At 38.8% G+C, this 18,591-nt stretch overlaps 3 protein-coding genes across 6 annotated transcripts in view; 2 read left to right on the forward strand and 1 right to left on the reverse strand.

The window, feature by feature from the left end:
* The first annotated feature begins 3,112 nt into the window (after positions 1-3,112).
* terb2 (telomere repeat binding bouquet formation protein 2) lies at positions 3,113-5,884 on the forward strand. Its single transcript, XM_034896788.1, has 7 exons — positions 3,113-3,302; positions 4,142-4,223; positions 4,647-4,786; positions 4,995-5,056; positions 5,136-5,197; positions 5,295-5,374; positions 5,581-5,884. The coding sequence occupies exons 1-7, from the start codon at positions 3,239-3,241 to the stop codon at positions 5,691-5,693; spliced, it is 603 nt and encodes a 200-aa protein (XP_034752679.1). The 5' UTR covers positions 3,113-3,238; the 3' UTR covers positions 5,694-5,884.
* Positions 5,885-7,278: 1,394 nt separating this feature from the next.
* Positions 7,279-11,224, forward strand: sord (sorbitol dehydrogenase). The gene is made up of 9 exons (XM_034896670.1): positions 7,279-7,499; positions 7,606-7,639; positions 8,263-8,427; positions 8,732-8,891; positions 9,010-9,128; positions 9,607-9,672; positions 9,809-9,987; positions 10,669-10,790; positions 10,977-11,224. The coding sequence occupies exons 1-9, from the start codon at positions 7,446-7,448 to the stop codon at positions 11,140-11,142; spliced, it is 1,065 nt and encodes a 354-aa protein (XP_034752561.1). The 5' UTR covers positions 7,279-7,445; the 3' UTR covers positions 11,143-11,224.
* A 1,954-nt stretch (positions 11,225-13,178) lies between these two features.
* Positions 13,179-18,591, reverse strand: part of apba2b (amyloid beta (A4) precursor protein-binding, family A, member 2b) — a 59,007-nt gene continuing 53,594 nt past the window's right edge. For all 4 annotated transcript variants that reach the window (XM_034896312.1, XM_034896557.1, XM_034896389.1 and 1 more), the window contains 4 exons: positions 17,431-17,643; positions 17,198-17,317; positions 15,969-16,109; positions 13,179-14,523 (listed from right to left, as the gene is read on the reverse strand). In XM_034896312.1, the coding sequence (XP_034752203.1) occupies positions 14,452-14,523; positions 15,969-16,109; positions 17,198-17,317; positions 17,431-17,643 (546 nt within the window). In that variant the 3' untranslated portion in view covers positions 13,179-14,451. The remainder of the gene's footprint in view (positions 14,524-15,968; positions 16,110-17,197; positions 17,318-17,430; positions 17,644-18,591) is intronic.

Raw genomic sequence — 18,591 nt, forward strand, 5'->3', positions numbered from 1 at the left:
CACAACAATCTGGGCTACCACACAATGGACCGATATCACAAGGGACAGAGAGGAGGATGAGCCCGGGGCAGCCAGCTCTGCCACCGCAGGCCATTTACACTGTCCAGCAGAAGGGAAGCTGAAAAGACTAAATCAGCACAACAGAAAACAAAGGGGACGAAGAGGACAGTTCCTGTCATTTTTACATGTGAATTATTCCAGGACATGAATTGTTTTCTTTAACAAAATCGGGCAATTAATTTAGTGTTAAAAAAGCCCTTCAGTTTCAAAAGCCTTCAAATATTCAAATAACTTATCCAACCCCAATTTCACTTATTATCTCACAATACAAGGACCAGAGCAAATTATCATTGGTCGAAAAATAAAAGTCAATCTAGTAATCGATCAATCAACTAGTCCACTTAATTAGGGCTGCAACAATCATTTGTTTACATCATAGATTTATCTGATGACTAAAAATGGCCATCATAAAGAGTCCAATGCGACGTCTTTATATTGCACAACACAAAGATATGCAAATTACAGTGATGTAAAACAGAGAAAAGCATAACCTCCTCACAATTGAGAAGCTGGATCCAGAGAATATTTGGCATTTTTCTTAATAAATGACTTAAAAGATTAACCAATTATCAGTAATTTTGTGGCTTTATTCTATGTCAGTAGTCCACTAATCAATTAATCAAAAAGCATATCATCATTCTAATCATTATGTAATGGTTTGCAAGAAAGTCACTGAAGAGATATGCATAATAAAATTCATATTCTGGTAATATTATACTGTTTCTTTAAGGAAAATGTATGGGTAACCAGAATTTCAATTATGATGAATGTCTTGTGAAAGGCTAAGGTCAATCAACAACAGATAGATGATTAATTTTGTCTTCTGTCCTTCTGCTCATGTTAAACCTTAGTGCATGGACCACCAACCAGCCCCTCTCTCCAGTGCTTTGTTCTGAGCGGGGCATGGTGGGGGGTTGGGTACAAGAAACAGGGTGTGGCTTCACTGTACGCTAAACTCAGTCTCCATTCAATGCCAGTATATACGCAGGAAAGCTGACCAAAATATTACAAACATTCATGTGGTAACCTACATCCAATTTCTGCCATTTTCCATACATGTCTTCCACTGTCACAACAACAGGCAGTAGATGTGCTGCTCAGTGGTTTTTCAAGCAATTCCTAAGACCTGTAATAGCCTGAGATACGTAATGTACATTCCCTTTAGTGACAGGGTGATAGGCTCTCTGGTTTCTCCGAGTTTAAACAGGCATAGCCTGTCAGTTTTACCAGCAATTCTGCTGTGCAGCAATCTCTTCCTTAATGGGCTGCTGCTGTTGTAAAACACAAGGTTACATGACATTATTGGGCTTCGTAGACAGTACATGAGTCAACGGGTTCTCTCTGAGTGTGTGTGTGTGTGTGTGTGTGTGTCTGTTTGTGTGTGTGTGTGTGTGTGTGTGTGTATGTCTGTCGTAGCAATGAGAGCCTGACCTGCAGTCAACTCCACCAAGGCTGTTATAGAACATACAGAATAATAAATAGAAGAGATGCTGATGTCTACATACTGCCAAAAACTGCTGTCCATTGTGAGTCTAACAACCAGTTCACAGAACTGGATGTTACTGTGAACAAGTGAGATTTGACATAACTGATGAAATGAAATGTTATCAGCTTTTTATCTGTAAGAGACTGAGTTTACCTCGAACAAACAATTCAGGTAGCTGAACTTTAGATAAAACAGCAACACATTAGAATATTGCTTACTCATATTTAAAAACAATCCAATGCTGAATCATTTAAAAGCTGGGACACATCACCACTCTTGTGCAATTCTATCAACTGAAAACCAAACCACTATTCAGTCATCAACTCAATTTCACAGTCATCAACTTTGCTTTCCAAAGGTAGTCACATTTTGGAAACAACCTACCTGCTTGGACTCAAAGCATTGCATTGGCGGCTGCACTAATTAAATGAAAAAGCTTGTAACGGCTTAAACAGTACATTACTTTATTTATTGGTAGACTGGACTGTTGTAAGCCATATGATAGACCATGGTGATCAACTGTAGGCCTATATGTTACAAAATAATACCATCTAGTGGTAAAATGTAGTACTGCAAAGAGAGATTAAATCTATATCTCTGAAATGTGAAAATCAATATCTGAAAATGGATCCCTGAGGAATGCCTTTTGTAGCATAATCAATATAAAGACAGGACAGGCACACAATACAATATTCAGTCAGAAGGAGGAATAATGGGTTATATTTACTGAGAGGCATAGCTTTTCAATCTTTGACTATCTATCTATTAGAAACATTCAACGATAAAAGTAATTAGGCTACAGTAAATTACAAAACAGACTGACAAACCTCTGAAGTTATCATTATTTTATGTGTATGTCATTTGTAGATTTTATGTTTGATTATGATTAGCTATATGTAAAGGAGTTCCTTGTATGTGTGTACCTTTCATAAGAAAACATATCTTACAGCAGTACATAATGCAGACAGTTCATTCAGAAACGTCTGTGTCCTGCTCACATTCACAATCCTCTGTCAGTTGGCTCCTCTCTTCGCCCCTCTAACGTTAACCTACATCCATGGTGGCCGTCTGACAAGGTCACGTTGAAGAAACATATTGAAGAAACACTGAATACTTTTCACTTATACCGGTATGTGTGTTTGTAAATAAGAGTTATGCAGTATACTCACAATTTGTTTGACATTAAGCAACGTCCAAAGATAAATAAGGATTATCAACACCTCGCTATGCTCAAGAGGCTGTTAGCTAACTTACCCAGACATGTGTTTGGGAAAATAGCCGAACAATGACAGGTTTTTATTTGCGGTGGTTGTGATTTTTAATACCCTCCTTAGCCTTGCTGTTTTTTTTAAAACGTATAAAAAACGAAACATTAAAACATTAGTACAAACAGTCATAGAATCCATCTCCCATGCTAGTGAAATATAAAAGCTAGCAAGTCAGGCCCAGACCTGGTTGTTTGGTAGCTAGGCATATAGCTAGATATTGGTAAATGGTCCGATTCTCCGAATTTCAGCAAATCCAACAGTTTTCAACAGCATTTAAACGCAGCAGTGCCGTTTGCGCGCCAAACGACAGCGCAGACGCAGCAGTTTAAGAGATAATATTAGCTGCTATATATTAGAAGATAAACAGACTAGCTGGAAAGTTAATAGCTAACAGCTTATCAAAAGAGAGGACTGTAAGTTAGTTATGTTTAGGAATAAGTCAGCCTGGTTTTCAAGTAGTGTGCCACAGGCATGTCACAACCTTTGGAGTAAGTAACCTATTAGCAAGTCATAGTTGGGCTTTAAAGGGTTAATTGAGCTAGCTATGTTAGTTATGAATCACCTGCTAAATAATGCTAACGTTAAATGTATTTATTAATTTAACTAGCGGTCTAGGACGTTTATTAAGTTCAGTGGTTTTCAAAGGTGGGTCCAGGGTTCCCAGGAATTATTCAGGGAGTTCCTGGTGTTACACAGCCAAAAATGATGTATGAAATCTTATCAAATGGGGGTCTGTGGTCTGATTTAGGGGTCCTTCAAAGGAAAAAAAGTTTGGGAACCAGTAACTTTTTATTAGTAGTGCGTTTTATGGTTGACCTTGGACGGTGATGGCATGTGGTTGAGAGTCGCTCATCCGCTTTTCAGTCTCCTGCTGACTCTCCTAACCTGGGCTAGCTATGGCCATCAAGTTTTCAAATTTAAACATTAAAGTAGACAGAGAAAAAGGTGAATAAGATCATTTAAAGCTAGCAAGACCCTATCTGTGTCCATATGACTACGAGCCGCACAGGAGGATAGGGAAATCATCTCAGCAGTGCCCTGCTGACTCTCTCTGGCCAGTCAAGTTTTTAAAATGTAAACACAGAGAAAAAGGTGAAGATGGCTATCTGCTATGACCTATGGCTAAGATCCCCGACCAATTGGACAAGTAAGACCAATTGAACACCGAATGCCACTTCTCTGCTGGGCATCCGATTTCAAGTAACAAATAAAAATGGATTGATTGATTGTTTGAAGTAGTTCACGTTGGACCTACATTGGCATTCTAAAACACACACTTTGTGGTAGTTTGATCTTGCTTTTTGTTTATAGCATATGTTTCTTGTAGTTTTGGAAGGTGGGACCATTGCTGGTTGGAGAACAGCAGATTTCCTTTTCAGTGAGGATGCTACTTGCCCTGATACTCTGAGGTGAGCGTGATAAAGAACTGGAAAGTTGCACATTTATCATCTAGCAGAACATTTGTAATACAGCTGGGCAATATATCAATACAAAGATATGAGACTAGATATTGTCTTAGATTTTGGGTATTGTAATATGACAAAAGTGGTGTATTTTCCTGGTTCTAAAGGCTGTATTACAGTAAAGTTATGTCATTTTCTAAGTTTACCAGACTGTTGTAACTGTTCTATTATTTGCTTTTACCCACTTAGACATTATATCCACATTAGAAGAGCACGAATAGTCAACACTACAATATCGTTGCGGTATCGATATCGAAGTATTTACAAAAAAATATTGCAACATTTGATTTTCTCCAAATCGCCCAGCCCTAATTTGTAAGTCATTTTATTCTAATCCTCTGCCAGCTATACCTTTTTTCTGTTTTTCAGGATATTTGAGAGCAAAGATTATCTTTGGAACAAGGTGGTGGTTTTTCACAGCTTGTTTCTGTCCGCGTGTGAGAAGCGCCAGAGTGTAAAGTCTGTGTGCATTGGTCATTACGTGCTGCCTCCAGCCTCAGTACAGGACGGTGAGGACTAGTATGTGTTTATTGACTTATTGTAAACCATATAAAATCTCTCTTTGGTTGAACTTCTCTCAACTCATAGACATATTTAACTTGTGTTAAAGGGTCTTTGCTGTTGGGATTCACTCAACGATAAACGATGGATTCATTTAAAAGAAAACCAATTTTATGAATTAAAACTCAAACAGTTTTCCTCTTATTATCATTTAAGAGGTGAGACAAGTGGTTGGGAGGTTGATTTGGGAGTGTGAAGATGAGCTGTCAGTGACTCAGGTAAGTACACCAGCTAAAATAAGTTACACAGAGGCAAATCATGTCAATCACTTTAGTTGGACTGCCTTCTGTTTTACAGGGTTTCCATAAGAGCTTTAGTTGCCAGACAGAAGATGAGTGTAGTGAAGTCAGCAAACGCAAGTATGTTAAGTTTTCACTGTAGAAATTTAATATTGGATCTCAATAATTTGTAAACTGTCTAGTGAATTAATGAATTCCCTATTCCTCTTTTTGGTAGCTCTGAACCATCTGACACAGACTCATCAGGAAGTGAAGCCCGTTTGTGTGCTCACTATCCAGTTAGTAACATGCTCACAGGTAAAATGTATTGTCATTTACTGGATGTTCTTTGAGGAAATGTCTTTGCTGTATCTAATAAGATAATAATAGATAATTGCTTGGTAATGAAGGTCATGTGCAATCGATATTTGGATTACGAGACAATCTGAAACATCTGTTGGAAGACGCAACCTCTATGTTGTTGAGGGTTTACCATTTTTTTTCTGTTGACTTCATTAATACAGGGTACGTCAGCATGAAGAACCTTCAGAAATATTCAGATGATCTGTGTGATTTCCGTCCCGGATGTTTTCAATGCTCCAACTGTAAAGCCCACTGCTGCCTGCCGCACACATAAGCAAACATGCACTAAGAGAAAGGCATGTCAAAGAAGAACATGTAGCAGTTGTGTCACAGTTGCAAGCTGTAGATAATCTACTTTCAAAAGTTATGTTTCATATTACTGTAGGTTTGCATTGCCTAGCTGCACTTGTGTGTGCAGTGTAGACGTAAACGCTGTCATAGAATAAATCAGTGTAACATGGCTAATGCGATTTCCTTTTGTAGTTGTATTTGACATTATTTCATTGCATCTACTAATTGTTTTACCCCTCTAACATAGTCTCTATTTTTTCCTGTTGCCCAATAAAATAAAACGTCTATGAAAAAGACAAATGATACAAATGGGTCTATACTTACAATTACATAACTTCTTACATCTGTGGAATTTGTGTTACAGTACAGTTTGTGAAGTCTTATTTAGTTTGGCAACAGAGGATAGACTTGCCCTTAAAAGAGTTGCCTTAGGAATTAAGCTTGTGTTCAACTAACATGCTCAAACTTAGTCTGTAGTCATACTTTACTAAATAATACTTTCTTAAATATATTTAAAAAAACGCAGCAGACACTGAACAGCATTGTCCTGAATGTTGTTTAACAGACTTCATAGGCCTTTATAGTTTTGAATCACCAGTTGGGAGCCACAATAGTCTTTTCATTTAGTGCTCTACAATTGAGGTGTATCCAGGTCAGAGCTGTTATTTATCTCTTATTGATTTCCCTTCACAGAACTGTACAGATCACAGATCAACTATGAACTATGGGATACAGTCACAATGTGTATTGTGTAATGTACAAACTAGGGGTGGAGAAAAAACATCTATTCTTAGAGGCATTGTGATTCTCTAGAACGATTTGATGCTTGATTCTGATAAGTTACAAATCGATTATTTAAAAAAAAGAAATTAAGGATGGGATAATGGACAACAGCTTAGAGTTTAGGCCAGAGTGCAGAGTGCAAAAAAATGGCCAACAGGGGGGAAAAAATAAGTTTTATATATATACACATGATCTAAGAAGACATGCATATAATTTGGCAAAACACAAAAAAGCTGTTCATTTACTTTATCCCATAACATCCGACCACCAAATGTTTCCACTTCTCCACCTTTAAACATGCCTTTGACAGAGAAGGTGACTTTCACAAGCATGTTTAAGGCAATGAATTTTTAAGTTTAAGCATGGAATCACTACAAAATAAAAACCTCAGTTGACAAAAAATGTCATTAAAACGATCCAAAGCAAAATTCCTCGTATTTAAAATTCCTCATACATGGCAAATTGAGCTGATGGTTCTGACAATTAGTTTATAAAATACGGTCTTACTTTCTATATATTTTTATATATAATATGTTATTATTTAATTTGGAAACTTCAATAAGAGCTAACCATGCTTGTTTTTCAATTGGACGATCGTTCAACGCTTGTTAAAGGGTATTTAAGATAAATACATCACGACATACAGGCTCAATTGTAAAATTATAATCAATATCAACGTAATGCAAACATATATCAAAGTAATATTGAGCAGTAGTGGGATTTTTTATGAGAGAAGTTACATTTCTTTGCGCGGAAGCGGTCACCCCCACAAAGTGGACTCTTCCGCAGGGCTTCGACCAATCCCATGCTTTGTTTTGGTACCAGCCTCGCTATCAGGAAGACACTTGTTTCTGAACTTTGACACTTGCCCAACAAGAAGAGAAATCTCTCGTTGACTCGGTACATCTGCTTCATCTCCACCCTGTTGTGTCTGCTCAGTGTTGTATCTGTCATGGCGGAGGAAAATCTGTCCGTGGTGCTGCACGCCCAGGGAGACCTCCGGCTGGTAGGAGACCGACCAACGTGTGCCATTTGTATTATTTACAGTTTGTGTAAATTAAACTGACTGCAACCTTTCCTTCTTTTCTGTGCCTTTTGTCAATTTTTCAAAGGAAAAGCGCCCCGTCCCGGAGCCAGGACCCAATGGTGTGATATATTCAGCTGGTGGAGCTCATGTGTTGGAAAATAATGTTTGCATGCAAATTACACTGTATAGGCTACCCGTACTTCAACAAGCATTTCAAAAACATATGTGAATATGTTTTGCACCTTATGTGGGTTATAATAAGTGACATAAAGTATACATTATTATTATTCATTAAATCTAAATTTCAAATCAAAATGCATTACAGCTGCCTGGCTGCTCAGTTTCAGCTCAATTGATTTTCCTATATGGAAATATTTTAAACTGCATGTAAACCAGCAATAGTTTTCATAGTTTTGAAATGTGTGTAGTTTTTTTTTTAATTCATTCTGAAATTGCTTGTGACTTGCAAGTCAACTTAGAATGCACTGGGGTCAAAAAAAGTGATATTTGTAACAGATTTATTTATTTGGTCACTACTTTGCCAAAAGAGAAGTCTGAGTGGCCATTTAGTTTCACTTCATGCATTCATATTTGATTGTTAAACCAATCAAACAAATCTTATACAAGACGTCTGGAATGAGGCTGGTCTGTTAGTATCCTTTTGTGACAAGGTGACAAAATGCTTATTAGTCTGTACTGGACCGTCACTGTCCCTGTCTTGTCTGTCGTGCTATGCACCCAGAGGTTTTGCTCCAGATGCACTCTGTGGGAATCTGTGGCTCAGATGTTCACTACTGGCAGCACGGCCGAATCGGGGACTTCGTGGTCACTAAACCTATGGTGCTGGGGCACGAGGCGTCAGGGCGGGTGGTGAAGGTCGGATCAGCAGTCAAACACCTCAAAGTAGGTAAGTGGTTGTGGTGTTTGTGTACCAGAGCTGGGAAGCACCGAAGGCTTGTCTCATGAAATCTGCCATTCTGTTAAAAAGGAAGTTGACACACTTTCAAACAACAGTATATTTTTAAAATATCATTCCAAAACAGTCAACAGACATTTAAAAAGTTTTATTAGTTATCCCAACTTTTGGTATTTTAGAATCTGTGCAGTGCCATAAAGGCCTTTAAATATATGCATTCGTTATAGTTTACTGTTTAATTTTCATGGTTGGTCTCACTTAGTCCTTGCTGTAAATTTCACTGGGTATTTTTTAGGTGACAGAGTGGCCATTGAACCCGGCGCACCCCGCGAGATGGACGAGTTCCTCAAAAATGGACGATATAACTTGTCTCCTACCATCTTCTTCTGTGCCACGCCCCCCGACGACGGAAATCTGTGCCAATACTACAAGCACAGTGCCAACTTCTGTTACAAGTAACCCTTTTACTGGATTTCCTGGCTTTGCAACAAAGTTTACCTAAAAAACGCCTGGCTTTGCATTTATACCTTTTTTTTTAGTCTCTTTCCCCGTTTTGTGTCATTTTTCTATCAGGTTGCCTGATAATGTGACATTCGAGGAGGGAGCCCTAATCGAACCTCTGTCTGTGGGGATCCACGCCTGTCGCAGAGCCGGTGTAACCCTTGGCAGTTCTGTGCTCATCTGTGGGGCAGGTAAAAATGAAAAACTATTTAACACGCTATAAAAATGTCACGAGTTTTGGAAGGAAATTTTCATCATCAAGATGCTGCAAACTAATATAAAAGGAGGTGACTGTACTGTGTTGGTCTAACATGTCCCTGCAAGTAAGGAGTCTAGTTTAAAACACATCACAGGGTGTAGTCATACAATTGACAATCATACTGACACAACAAAACTGGAGTGAGTAAAAAAACTACTGATCCTTAACGCACCTAATAAGAGAATTAATATTTAACAAATCCCTTTAGTTTTGCAAGGTGATGCACATTGAAAACATCTGTGTTAAGCATTCCCAGGTGAAATAGTTCATTGTTTCTTATAAGGGTAAAGTTATACATGTGACTGACTCTTTTTTTCCTTTTTACATAAACACTGAAATCTCAAGCTTCAAATGTATATTTAACACAGTCTCTACAGAAGGCATCTTGTTTATTTCTTCTCTTCCCACAGGACCTATTGGGTTGGTCTGTTTGCTTGTGGCCAAGGCGATGGGGGCCTCGCAGGTCATCATCACCGGTAGAAAAAACAACAACTAAAAAAACACACATTAACCATTTATCTCTTATCACTGAAACAATACAATGTGCATATTCTGGCAGCATCGTCTGTCCAGTATTTTCTTTTCTCTCTAATCCATCTTTGCTGTGTTCAGATCTGTTCCCTGAGCGTCTGACCATAGCCAAAGAGTTGGGTGCAGACTTCCAGCTGACGGTAAAGAGAGGAGACGGACCCCAGCAGCTGGCCAAGAGCGTACAGGACAAGCTAGGCGCTCAGCCTCACATTACCATTGAGTGCTCTGGTGTGGAGAGCAGCATTCAAACTGCCATCTATGTATGTGACTATCCAGTAAAGACTCGTTAAAGTTGTATTCACAATTATGAAGTAGCTCTGCACACAGTCTAGACAAAAGTACATTTATTTAGGTACTGTACTTCACTTACAATTTTGAGGCACTATATGTACTTCACCTGAGTGTTTCCATTGCATGCAACGTTATACTTCAGCTCTACTACAATCTAGAGGGAAATACTGCATTTATCCATCAGCTTAAGCTACACTACTTTTTACTTTACAAATCTCATTGTTATAGATTAAACTACCCAACAGAATATAAAATAGTTTAGATTAGCTCAACCTCAGCTCACTAAAACAGTGAAATGCTACCAACATGTTATTACATCTGTAATAGTATTGTTATAGAATAATGTAACTTTCCCCCCCCCAAAAAATCAAAGACGTTTCCATTTTACTTTTAGTTTTGATACTCTAAGTAAATTTGAGAAGATTTTGAATGCAGGACTTTTACTTATTTTACTACTGCAATTGATGATGTAATAGATGTAATGTGTTTTTACAGTGTGCTATTGCTGCTTTTGCTTCTGAGTCTCATTACGTTCTCCTTTAGTGTTTGTTATTTAAAATACCATATACTCCGTTCACTATGAGGCATGAATGCCAGATTTTTAGTATCTGCAGACTTGTAAAGTTGTAATTTATTTATTTTCTTGTCAGGCGACACGTTCAGGAGGTGTTGTGGCGCTGGTGGGTCTCGGTCCTGACAAGGTCACTATTCCCCTGATCAATGCTGCCATAAGAGAAGTGGACATCAGAGGAATTTTCCGCTACTGCAACACGTAAGGCAATATACATTAATTGCCCTTTTTTCTATAAGCAGATGTTTAAAGCAAAGAGGGAGTCAGTTCCACTTGAGAGTAATAATTCAATCATTTGTTTGGGGCCAAAGCTCAACTCGTAAAGTACAAATTAGGTATCACAGATAGTGAACTCTTGAGTAAAATGTGGGTCTCGCTGTGTTGCAGCTGGCCGATGGCCATATCCATGTTGGCAGCAGGTAAAGTGAACGTGAAGCCCCTCGTGACCCACCGTTTCCCCCTGGAGCAGGCAGTCCAGGCCTTTGAGACCACGCGTCAGGGTCTCGGGATAAAAGTCATGTTAAAGTGTGACCAGAATGACCAGAATCCCTAATCTGACCCCCTGCACTGGAAGAAACCTGACCCGACTCAGCATGACAAATAGGGCCCAATCACAATATGGACATTGACCCTGAGAGAGATAACAGCCAGCTCAAAGGGACTCAATAATAGCAGCACTGGGAACTGACTGCATGTCACAGATGTAACTAGCATCAAATGGTACTCAACTTTATAGAATAACCAACATTTTGTTTAAGGGTTTTGTATCATTTTACATACAGCTACTGTAGTTACAAAGAAAAATCTTAAATAATTAAAATCTAAATAAAATGTTGGTTGCTTTTTATATTTCACCTTCAGAGAACCTGCACCACCCAACTGCGGGCATCGGGGGGGACTAGAGAGTCAAGTGGAAATGTCCATAGCAGTGTCTTTGTCCTAATTATACACAACATTAAGCATTGCCATAGTTCATGCTGGACACAGAAGTCATACGCCCACCAATTAAATTATCATTTCAGCCAGTCACAAACCAATCACAGCCATTCTCACAGCAAGGCGGTCCATTGAAATGTCTCCCTTCTCCCTGTTTGATCCCGGCTTCACCAACACCGCCTAACGCTGCTGGCACTGGCAAAACTTGCCTGCCTCTACTTTCCTAGTTTAGAGTCCTAACATGACTTAAGTTTAAAATGTTTTTAATGTCTTGATTTGTGCCCACTCCTGTATATGGGGGGGGGGGGGGGGGGGGGGGGGGGGGGGGGGGGGGGGGGGGGGGGGGGGGGGGGGGGGGGGGGGGGGTTCAGCATGGTGATCCCTGTTTCAGTTTAGCATGCTGTTTGGCTGATCCGGGGAGCTTTATTACAGCGGAGCCATCAGCACCAAGCATAACTGTATTTCCATTTGTTGCAATAAATGGTTACATTTATGAAGAGTGTTCCTGACTGAAATACCATTAGTTCAATATTTAGTATATATTAATCTTTGAAATACACTTTTTGGCAGTTAGTATACAAGAAATAAGATCAAATTGTCTTTAAAATACCAGTGCCAATCAATTTGCTCCTTCAAAGAAAAAAAAGTTTTCAAAGGTATTTCTGACGCTGTCTTATCAATCACAACTGAGTCATTTTTTGATTTATTTCGCAGCTGGGGAACAACACTAGGGCAGTACTTCTCACACATTCAAAAATCAAAGTGGTTACAGATATCTTTAACTAACATCTCTACTTTTCTAGTGTGGACACAACATAGTCAAAAGCTGCTTAGGATTTCTAAAAATTAGGGAACAGGCCACGGATACTGCATTTGTCCCAATTCCATACTACAGGTACGATATACAGTATACACTATGTACAATATACTACTTGTCATTGTGTACTGTTTTTTGCAGTTAGTAAAAAAGAATTCTATTTACTGTACAGTTTTGTACTCAATGCAATACATTCACCGACAGACATCCATTTGGAAACCCAACAACTTCGAGGAAAGATGTAATGCATTTTTATTTTCCAAGATCTATGGAAAAGAATAAGGGCCACATGTAAAAAATGTATTTGAGTTCAGAGTTTTAAGTCAGAATTCTATCTTTTGTCACGTGGCCCTAATCAACTTACCTTCTGCAATTTAATAAAAATGTTTGCATCTGAGTGTAGCTCATCTAATTCCAATTGGTCTGTAGTTTCAAATTGAGACACATCAAGAAATTCCTTTAATGATAATCAGACTGAATTCTGAATTTTACTGAAAGTAAAAGTCTTACCAAGGCAAAATTATGAGGCAAAATCAAAAGTTTTACTTACTGAAGAATATGAAATTTTAATTTCAACATGAGGTCAAAATAATGAATTATTTATTTATAGGTTTGACTATGTACATTATGTCAACTGATGATTAAAATGATGCAATAAGTCAAAAAAGTAACTTACCAAATTAAATTGATGAGACAATAAGCCAAAAGTATTGACTTACCATGGTTTTATTGTGTCTAACGTTTGTTGCATTTTTTTATTTTCCTGGCAGCACTTCCATACAGCGAATCCAACCCTTTAGAGAACCAGTTCTCAGTTTCCAGTCCAACAAAACCAGCCAGCTTTAGCCCAGATTTTATTATCTTGCCACAATGACATGAAACTACTTTACAAGGCATGCACACAAATAATGTTCAGGTGGTTAAACAACAATGCATTGTAAAACCTTTTCCCAACTGTAAGGTTTGCTTCTGTCACAGTGTGTGATGTCACAGTTCTCGCCAGACTGAAAGCCAAGATACAGGTGGGGAGATGTTTGCAGTGACTAAACCTGTGTGTTTTTTTGTTTTGTTTTTTAACATGAGCACAATACTAGACACGTTCTTTATGTACAGACATTCTAATACTGCTTCTGGCAATGGGACAGCTCACACAACAGTTACATTCACAATCCACTCCTGGTTTGCATGAGTTTCAGTCAGAAACACTAAAGATGAGCATACAATAGAGTAGCACACAAAAGAAACTTTGATATAAAAAGCATAATTGATGCATGTTATTAGTTTTACTCGGTTGGTTGTTATTTCAATTTGAGTGTTTGTACATGAGATTTAGAAAAGACTAAAGGAAGTTGAGCTCGTGTATTGTTGTAAAATCATAAAATCAAAAGGATATGGCGTTTTTCCCATGAACCCCTGCTGCTAGCATTGGTTTGCTTCACATGTACATTATATCAACTTAGCAAATTAAAACCCAACATCTGAAACACTCAACTCATTCCCCTTTTCACCGGCAACTACTTTGATATCTGACATTTAATCGTGTCAATGCCATCATCATGGACCATTTCAATTCAACAGCATGATTCAATAAATATTTACAATGCAGCTGTGGCCCCTCCCTCCCTCCATCCATCACCTTCACCTGCAATATTAGTCAAATATGTATTTACATGAGAAATAAATAAACAGAAGAAATTGAAACTATACAAGAAGTATAGTAGAAGTATCATATTGCATTACATGAATATAAAAAAATAAATTGTGACAAATTCGTAACTCTGTCCACATAATCTCACTCAAGTGACACGGAAAAGCACAGACAGGAAAAATAAATAACACACACACACAACCACACACACACACAGACACACACAGTCTTTAGTTGGTCAGATGGAAAAAGCATCTCATGTTAATAAAATGGCTGTTGCATGTTAAGCACAGACAAGGAAGAGATGATAAAATCATCAGCTTAAAGAAAAATGAAAAAAAGGAAATAAAATGACAGGGAAAAGCGATCCTCCCCCCGGTCACTGATCAGCTTGGTTTGCCCCGTAAGATAACCAATCACAGCTGACGGCCTGTCCTGTGGAAAGGTTCCTGGCCAATCATTTATATGTACATAGGTGTCTCCTGTCCTGTTAGAAGTCTGAACATGGCTGCCGGCATGGTCTTCATGTGAATCTGAAAAAAAAAAATAATCTCAATTAAAAGAGCCAACCTTAAGAGTATATTTTCATAGTACATTTTGAGTAAGATTCTGTGTGTTCATTTCTTCTACCGTGTTCAAAAGGTAACTTTGAACCTGTGTACAAAATGTATTTAGTCCACTATAAAGCACTGATGCTCGAATATCTAGTGAGAATTTTTATATCCCACTACAGTATACTTATTACACCTTAGATAAGGGGTTACTATACTTCAATTTTGAGGTGCTTTAATGTTCCACTTTTACTTCATTACATTTCAGAGGGAAATGTTGTCCCTTTTGCTGCCCTAAATTTATTTGACCCTTTATTACTAGTTACAATAAGAAAAACATGCAGAATGATGCAGTACTGTTACTCATCTACCCAGTAGAATACAGGTAGTATCTAAAATTGGCTCCACATTGAAAAACCAGTGCTCTTATATGATTGTGATACACAGAATAATATTCAATAACACTGTGCCATTCTACATCATGCTTTTACTTTTGATTTGTGCAGATAGCAGTTTTCCTCAACATGAATTCAGGACTTTTACTTGTATTAAGTATTTTTCAACTTACGGTATTTTTACTTAGGTAAAGGATCTGAGTACATCTTCCACCACTGCAAACAGTTCAGCCCCGTGACATGTTCCTAACTGATGCAAGAGAGCCCACCTGGTCCTGTTTATTAGCCGTTACTTCCCGACACCTCCGCCAGGTGATGGTTTCGATGAAGTAAAACCAAAAGCTAGAAAATGCAACAATCTGTCCTAACCTCTGTCCTATTTAAGTGTGACTTACGTTTTAAGTCGATTGATCTCCTGGTTTCTATATAGCAGACTTAAATTATCCAACAATGCAATCCAAAAAGAAGTATAAAATCAATGGCCACTGAACAAGATATATTGAGCAACATGCTGTGGGCAGACAGTATATTTTGAACACCCCCCCAGACCTTTCTGCTCCACGCAGAAAATAACTTGACAAATCTTTTCCATTTAATCGCTTCAACAGGTTGAAGGCATCCTTCTACAAAAGAACGGAATTTTTTCATCAATATTTTGGTTATTGGGTATTGGGAAGAGGAAATAGGGTACAGGCCCACACATCCTTTCCTTTAGTGTCCAAACACTGTGGATCCTACAATTCCCATAATGCTACTGAATTCTATATTTTGTTAGACTTTCCCTGGCCTGGTAAATGCTTACATCTTTCAAACGTAAGGCCACAATTTCTGTTAAAAATGTGTAATAGGGTTATTTTCTGGCTTATTTAAGGAGGTTTCTATACAGTATAACTCACTTTAAGTACATAGTGACAGAAAAAAATAAATCACATATTTTGTACATCCGCTATATCTCCTTAGTGTGTGTGTGTGTGTGTGTGTGTGTGTGTGTGTGTGTGTGTGTGTGTGTGTGTGTGTGTGCGTGTGTTTAACCTCGCCAACAGAGTTTGAGAGGGCCTGGACAATCTTCTCATGTGCCGTGGCCACCACACTCTGCCCGTTAATCTCAATGATCCTGTGACCCACACGGACCCCGCCTCTCTCAGCAATGCCTCCACGCATTAGACTGCATATCTGACAAAACACACACAAAAAAAGTCCTCATGTTGAATACAAAGTAATATGCAAAATATGACATTCTTGCTAAAGATAATGGGCTGTTTTAATGCAGGGATTCTTTTGGTCTATAAGTATTGCTCCACAGCAATTAATTATAAAACTACGAAAGACAGTGTTTCTTCAGTGTTTCGAATACATCGTAAATAAAAAATGAGCGGATTAATCTAAACTGGAATAGGAATGTGAAACATGCACATGCTGTACCGTACAAATACAAAATATGGCATACTTAAAGTGTGAATGAGTGGGATGAGGATCAGCACCTCTAAATCTGAGGTCATGGTTCTCAGCAGGAAACCGATGGAGTGCCTTCTTCATGTAGGGAACGAGTCCTTACCCCAAATAAAGGAGTTTAAATACCTAGTGGTGTTGTTTGCGAGTATGTAAACAATGGAGCGGGAGATTGGCTGGAACACCGGCGCAGCAGGTGCGTTATTACATTCACTTTATCGCACCTTTGTGACGTAAAGAGAGCTGAGCCAGAAGGCAAAGCTCTCGATCTACCGGTCAAGGTCCGTGGCTGGCGTCTCCCTTAGAGATAGGGTGGGAAGCTCAGTCATCCGTGAGGAGCTCGGAGTAGAGCCGCTGCTCCTTCGCGTTTTAAAGGAGCCAGTTGAGGTGGTTTCGGACATCTGGTCAGAATGCCTCCTGGGCGCCTCCCTAGGGAGGTGTTCCAAGCCTGTCCAGCTGGGAGGAGGATTTAGGGAAGACCCAGGACTAGGTGGAGGGATTATATCTCCAACCTGGCCTGGGAACGCTTCGGGATCCCCCAGTCGGAGCTGGTTAATGTGGCTTGGGAATGGGAAGTTTGGGGCCCCCTGCTGGAACTGCTGCCCCCACAAACCGACCACGGATAAGCAGATGACAATGGATGGATGGATGGATGGATGGATGGATGATGGATGGATCATACTTAACAACTCATGCATGAGAAAAACACAACAAAAGTTTTAATTATGTTTTTAAAATGACATCGTTTGTTGACCTTATGAATAACAACCGTAGGTTTCTGGTTGTCAGGAGGAGGTCAGAAGGATACTTACGATGCCGTTCTGGACACTGAAGCCCAGCTGATACTTTAGATCTGGTCTCTTAATGAGGACGGTGGTAACAGGAGGGCAACTGACTATGTTCATTTTCACCTGAACCTGGTTCTTCAAGCCCTTTAACATAGAGAAACATACAAATATAAACAAGTTCTTTCAGTTTCACTGAATTATGTGGTTTAGAACAATGTTTAATTATCATATTTTTCATAGCTTTAGTTTCTCTATACCTTAATGATTCCCTGACAGGTGGCGAGTGGCAGCCCCACTAGGCTGGTGTTGTTGATGGACATGATCTGATCTCCAATGCTGAGCTTGCTAGAGCGAGCAGCTGGCCCGCCATTCATCATGTTGGCTAAGATAACTGTGGGCAGAATGGAGCCCCAGCCGGACTCCACAATCACCACGCCCAGGATCTCCCCTTTACTCTTCTCCAGCTGCAGCTGTAGAGAGGGGATATGTTTATGTAAACTGTACTAACCTACCATAATTAGATTACTTTAGCTTATAATAGTGCAAAGAGAATAACATTTCAACACTACTGTGTCTTATCGGTTATATCTTTTTTTACTCCATGAAAATGAAATGTGTCAAAAACCGAACAAAAAATTCACTTTTCTAGCTCTATGAATCTGTGGTCTGACTGCTACCCTGGAGCTCAAAGGGTAGGGCTGGCAAAATATTACAATGTATACAGTGAAGCAATACACAATTGCGAACTGTCAAATTTTGCCATAATGTTTACACGGAGGTGTATATCCCTTTAATATCTCTGGCTGCATTAGACTTTTGCTAGCAAATTAATAAACAGCACTGCTTTATAATTATGATAGTATGTGAAGGAGTACCTTAATCTCTTAAATTCTCAGGATTAGCCAAAAGAAGACCATCTGTTTATTTTTTCTATGAATAGATTCTCTCTTGAATGTCCACAAAATGTTACAATGTTCTGATAAGCATCAGTATGGAAACAGAAAATTACATATCCATTACGTATCTATATTTCCCACCACATTCAGTAGCTGAAGGACCTTTTATATAGCAACCACATCAATACCTTATAATTTTCCGAAAGGGCCCTAAACAGATGTTTGTATACTGCATATAGTATACTGCATAGGTAGATGCGTAGATTAGTATATAGTAGTTAGTAGTTAATAGTTAGTACCCACATTAGGCAATACGTTGTACATGTAAAACACAAGATGAACTGCTCTATAAATAACAGACATTAACTTCCACATCATCTTAATGAACAGAAATCTGCACTTCAAACGCCCAACAGGTGTTCTACATCACAATCAACTTCCATTTAGGTTAAATTTGTTATTCATGCTTGGCGTAAAGACTAACAGTTTGAGTGGTGGCCTAAAGGTTAGAGATGCGAGCTT

The sequence above is a fragment of the Etheostoma cragini genome, chromosome 1 (assembly GCF_013103735.1).
Source record: "Etheostoma cragini isolate CJK2018 chromosome 1, CSU_Ecrag_1.0, whole genome shotgun sequence".
NCBI lineage: Eukaryota > Metazoa > Chordata > Actinopteri > Perciformes > Percidae > Etheostoma > Etheostoma cragini.

Coding starts and splice junctions, on each gene's coding strand:
- sord (XM_034896670.1), top strand. CDS start 7,446: ATGGCGGAGGAAAATCTGTCCGTGGTGCTGCACGCCCAGGGAGACCTC. Junction 7,500..7,605: donor CCCAGGGAGACCTCCGGCTG/GTAGGAGACCGA, acceptor AATTTTTCAAAG/GAAAAGCGCCCCGTCCCGGA. Junction 10,791..10,976: donor ATTTTCCGCTACTGCAACAC/GTAAGGCAATAT, acceptor GCTGTGTTGCAG/CTGGCCGATGGCCATATCCA.
- terb2 (XM_034896788.1), top strand. CDS start 3,239: ATGTTTAGGAATAAGTCAGCCTGGTTTTCAAGTAGTGTGCCACAGGCA. Junction 5,198..5,294: donor AGTGAAGTCAGCAAACGCAA/GTATGTTAAGTT, acceptor TCTTTTTGGTAG/CTCTGAACCATCTGACACAG. Junction 5,375..5,580: donor AGTTAGTAACATGCTCACAG/GTAAAATGTATT, acceptor TCATTAATACAG/GGTACGTCAGCATGAAGAAC.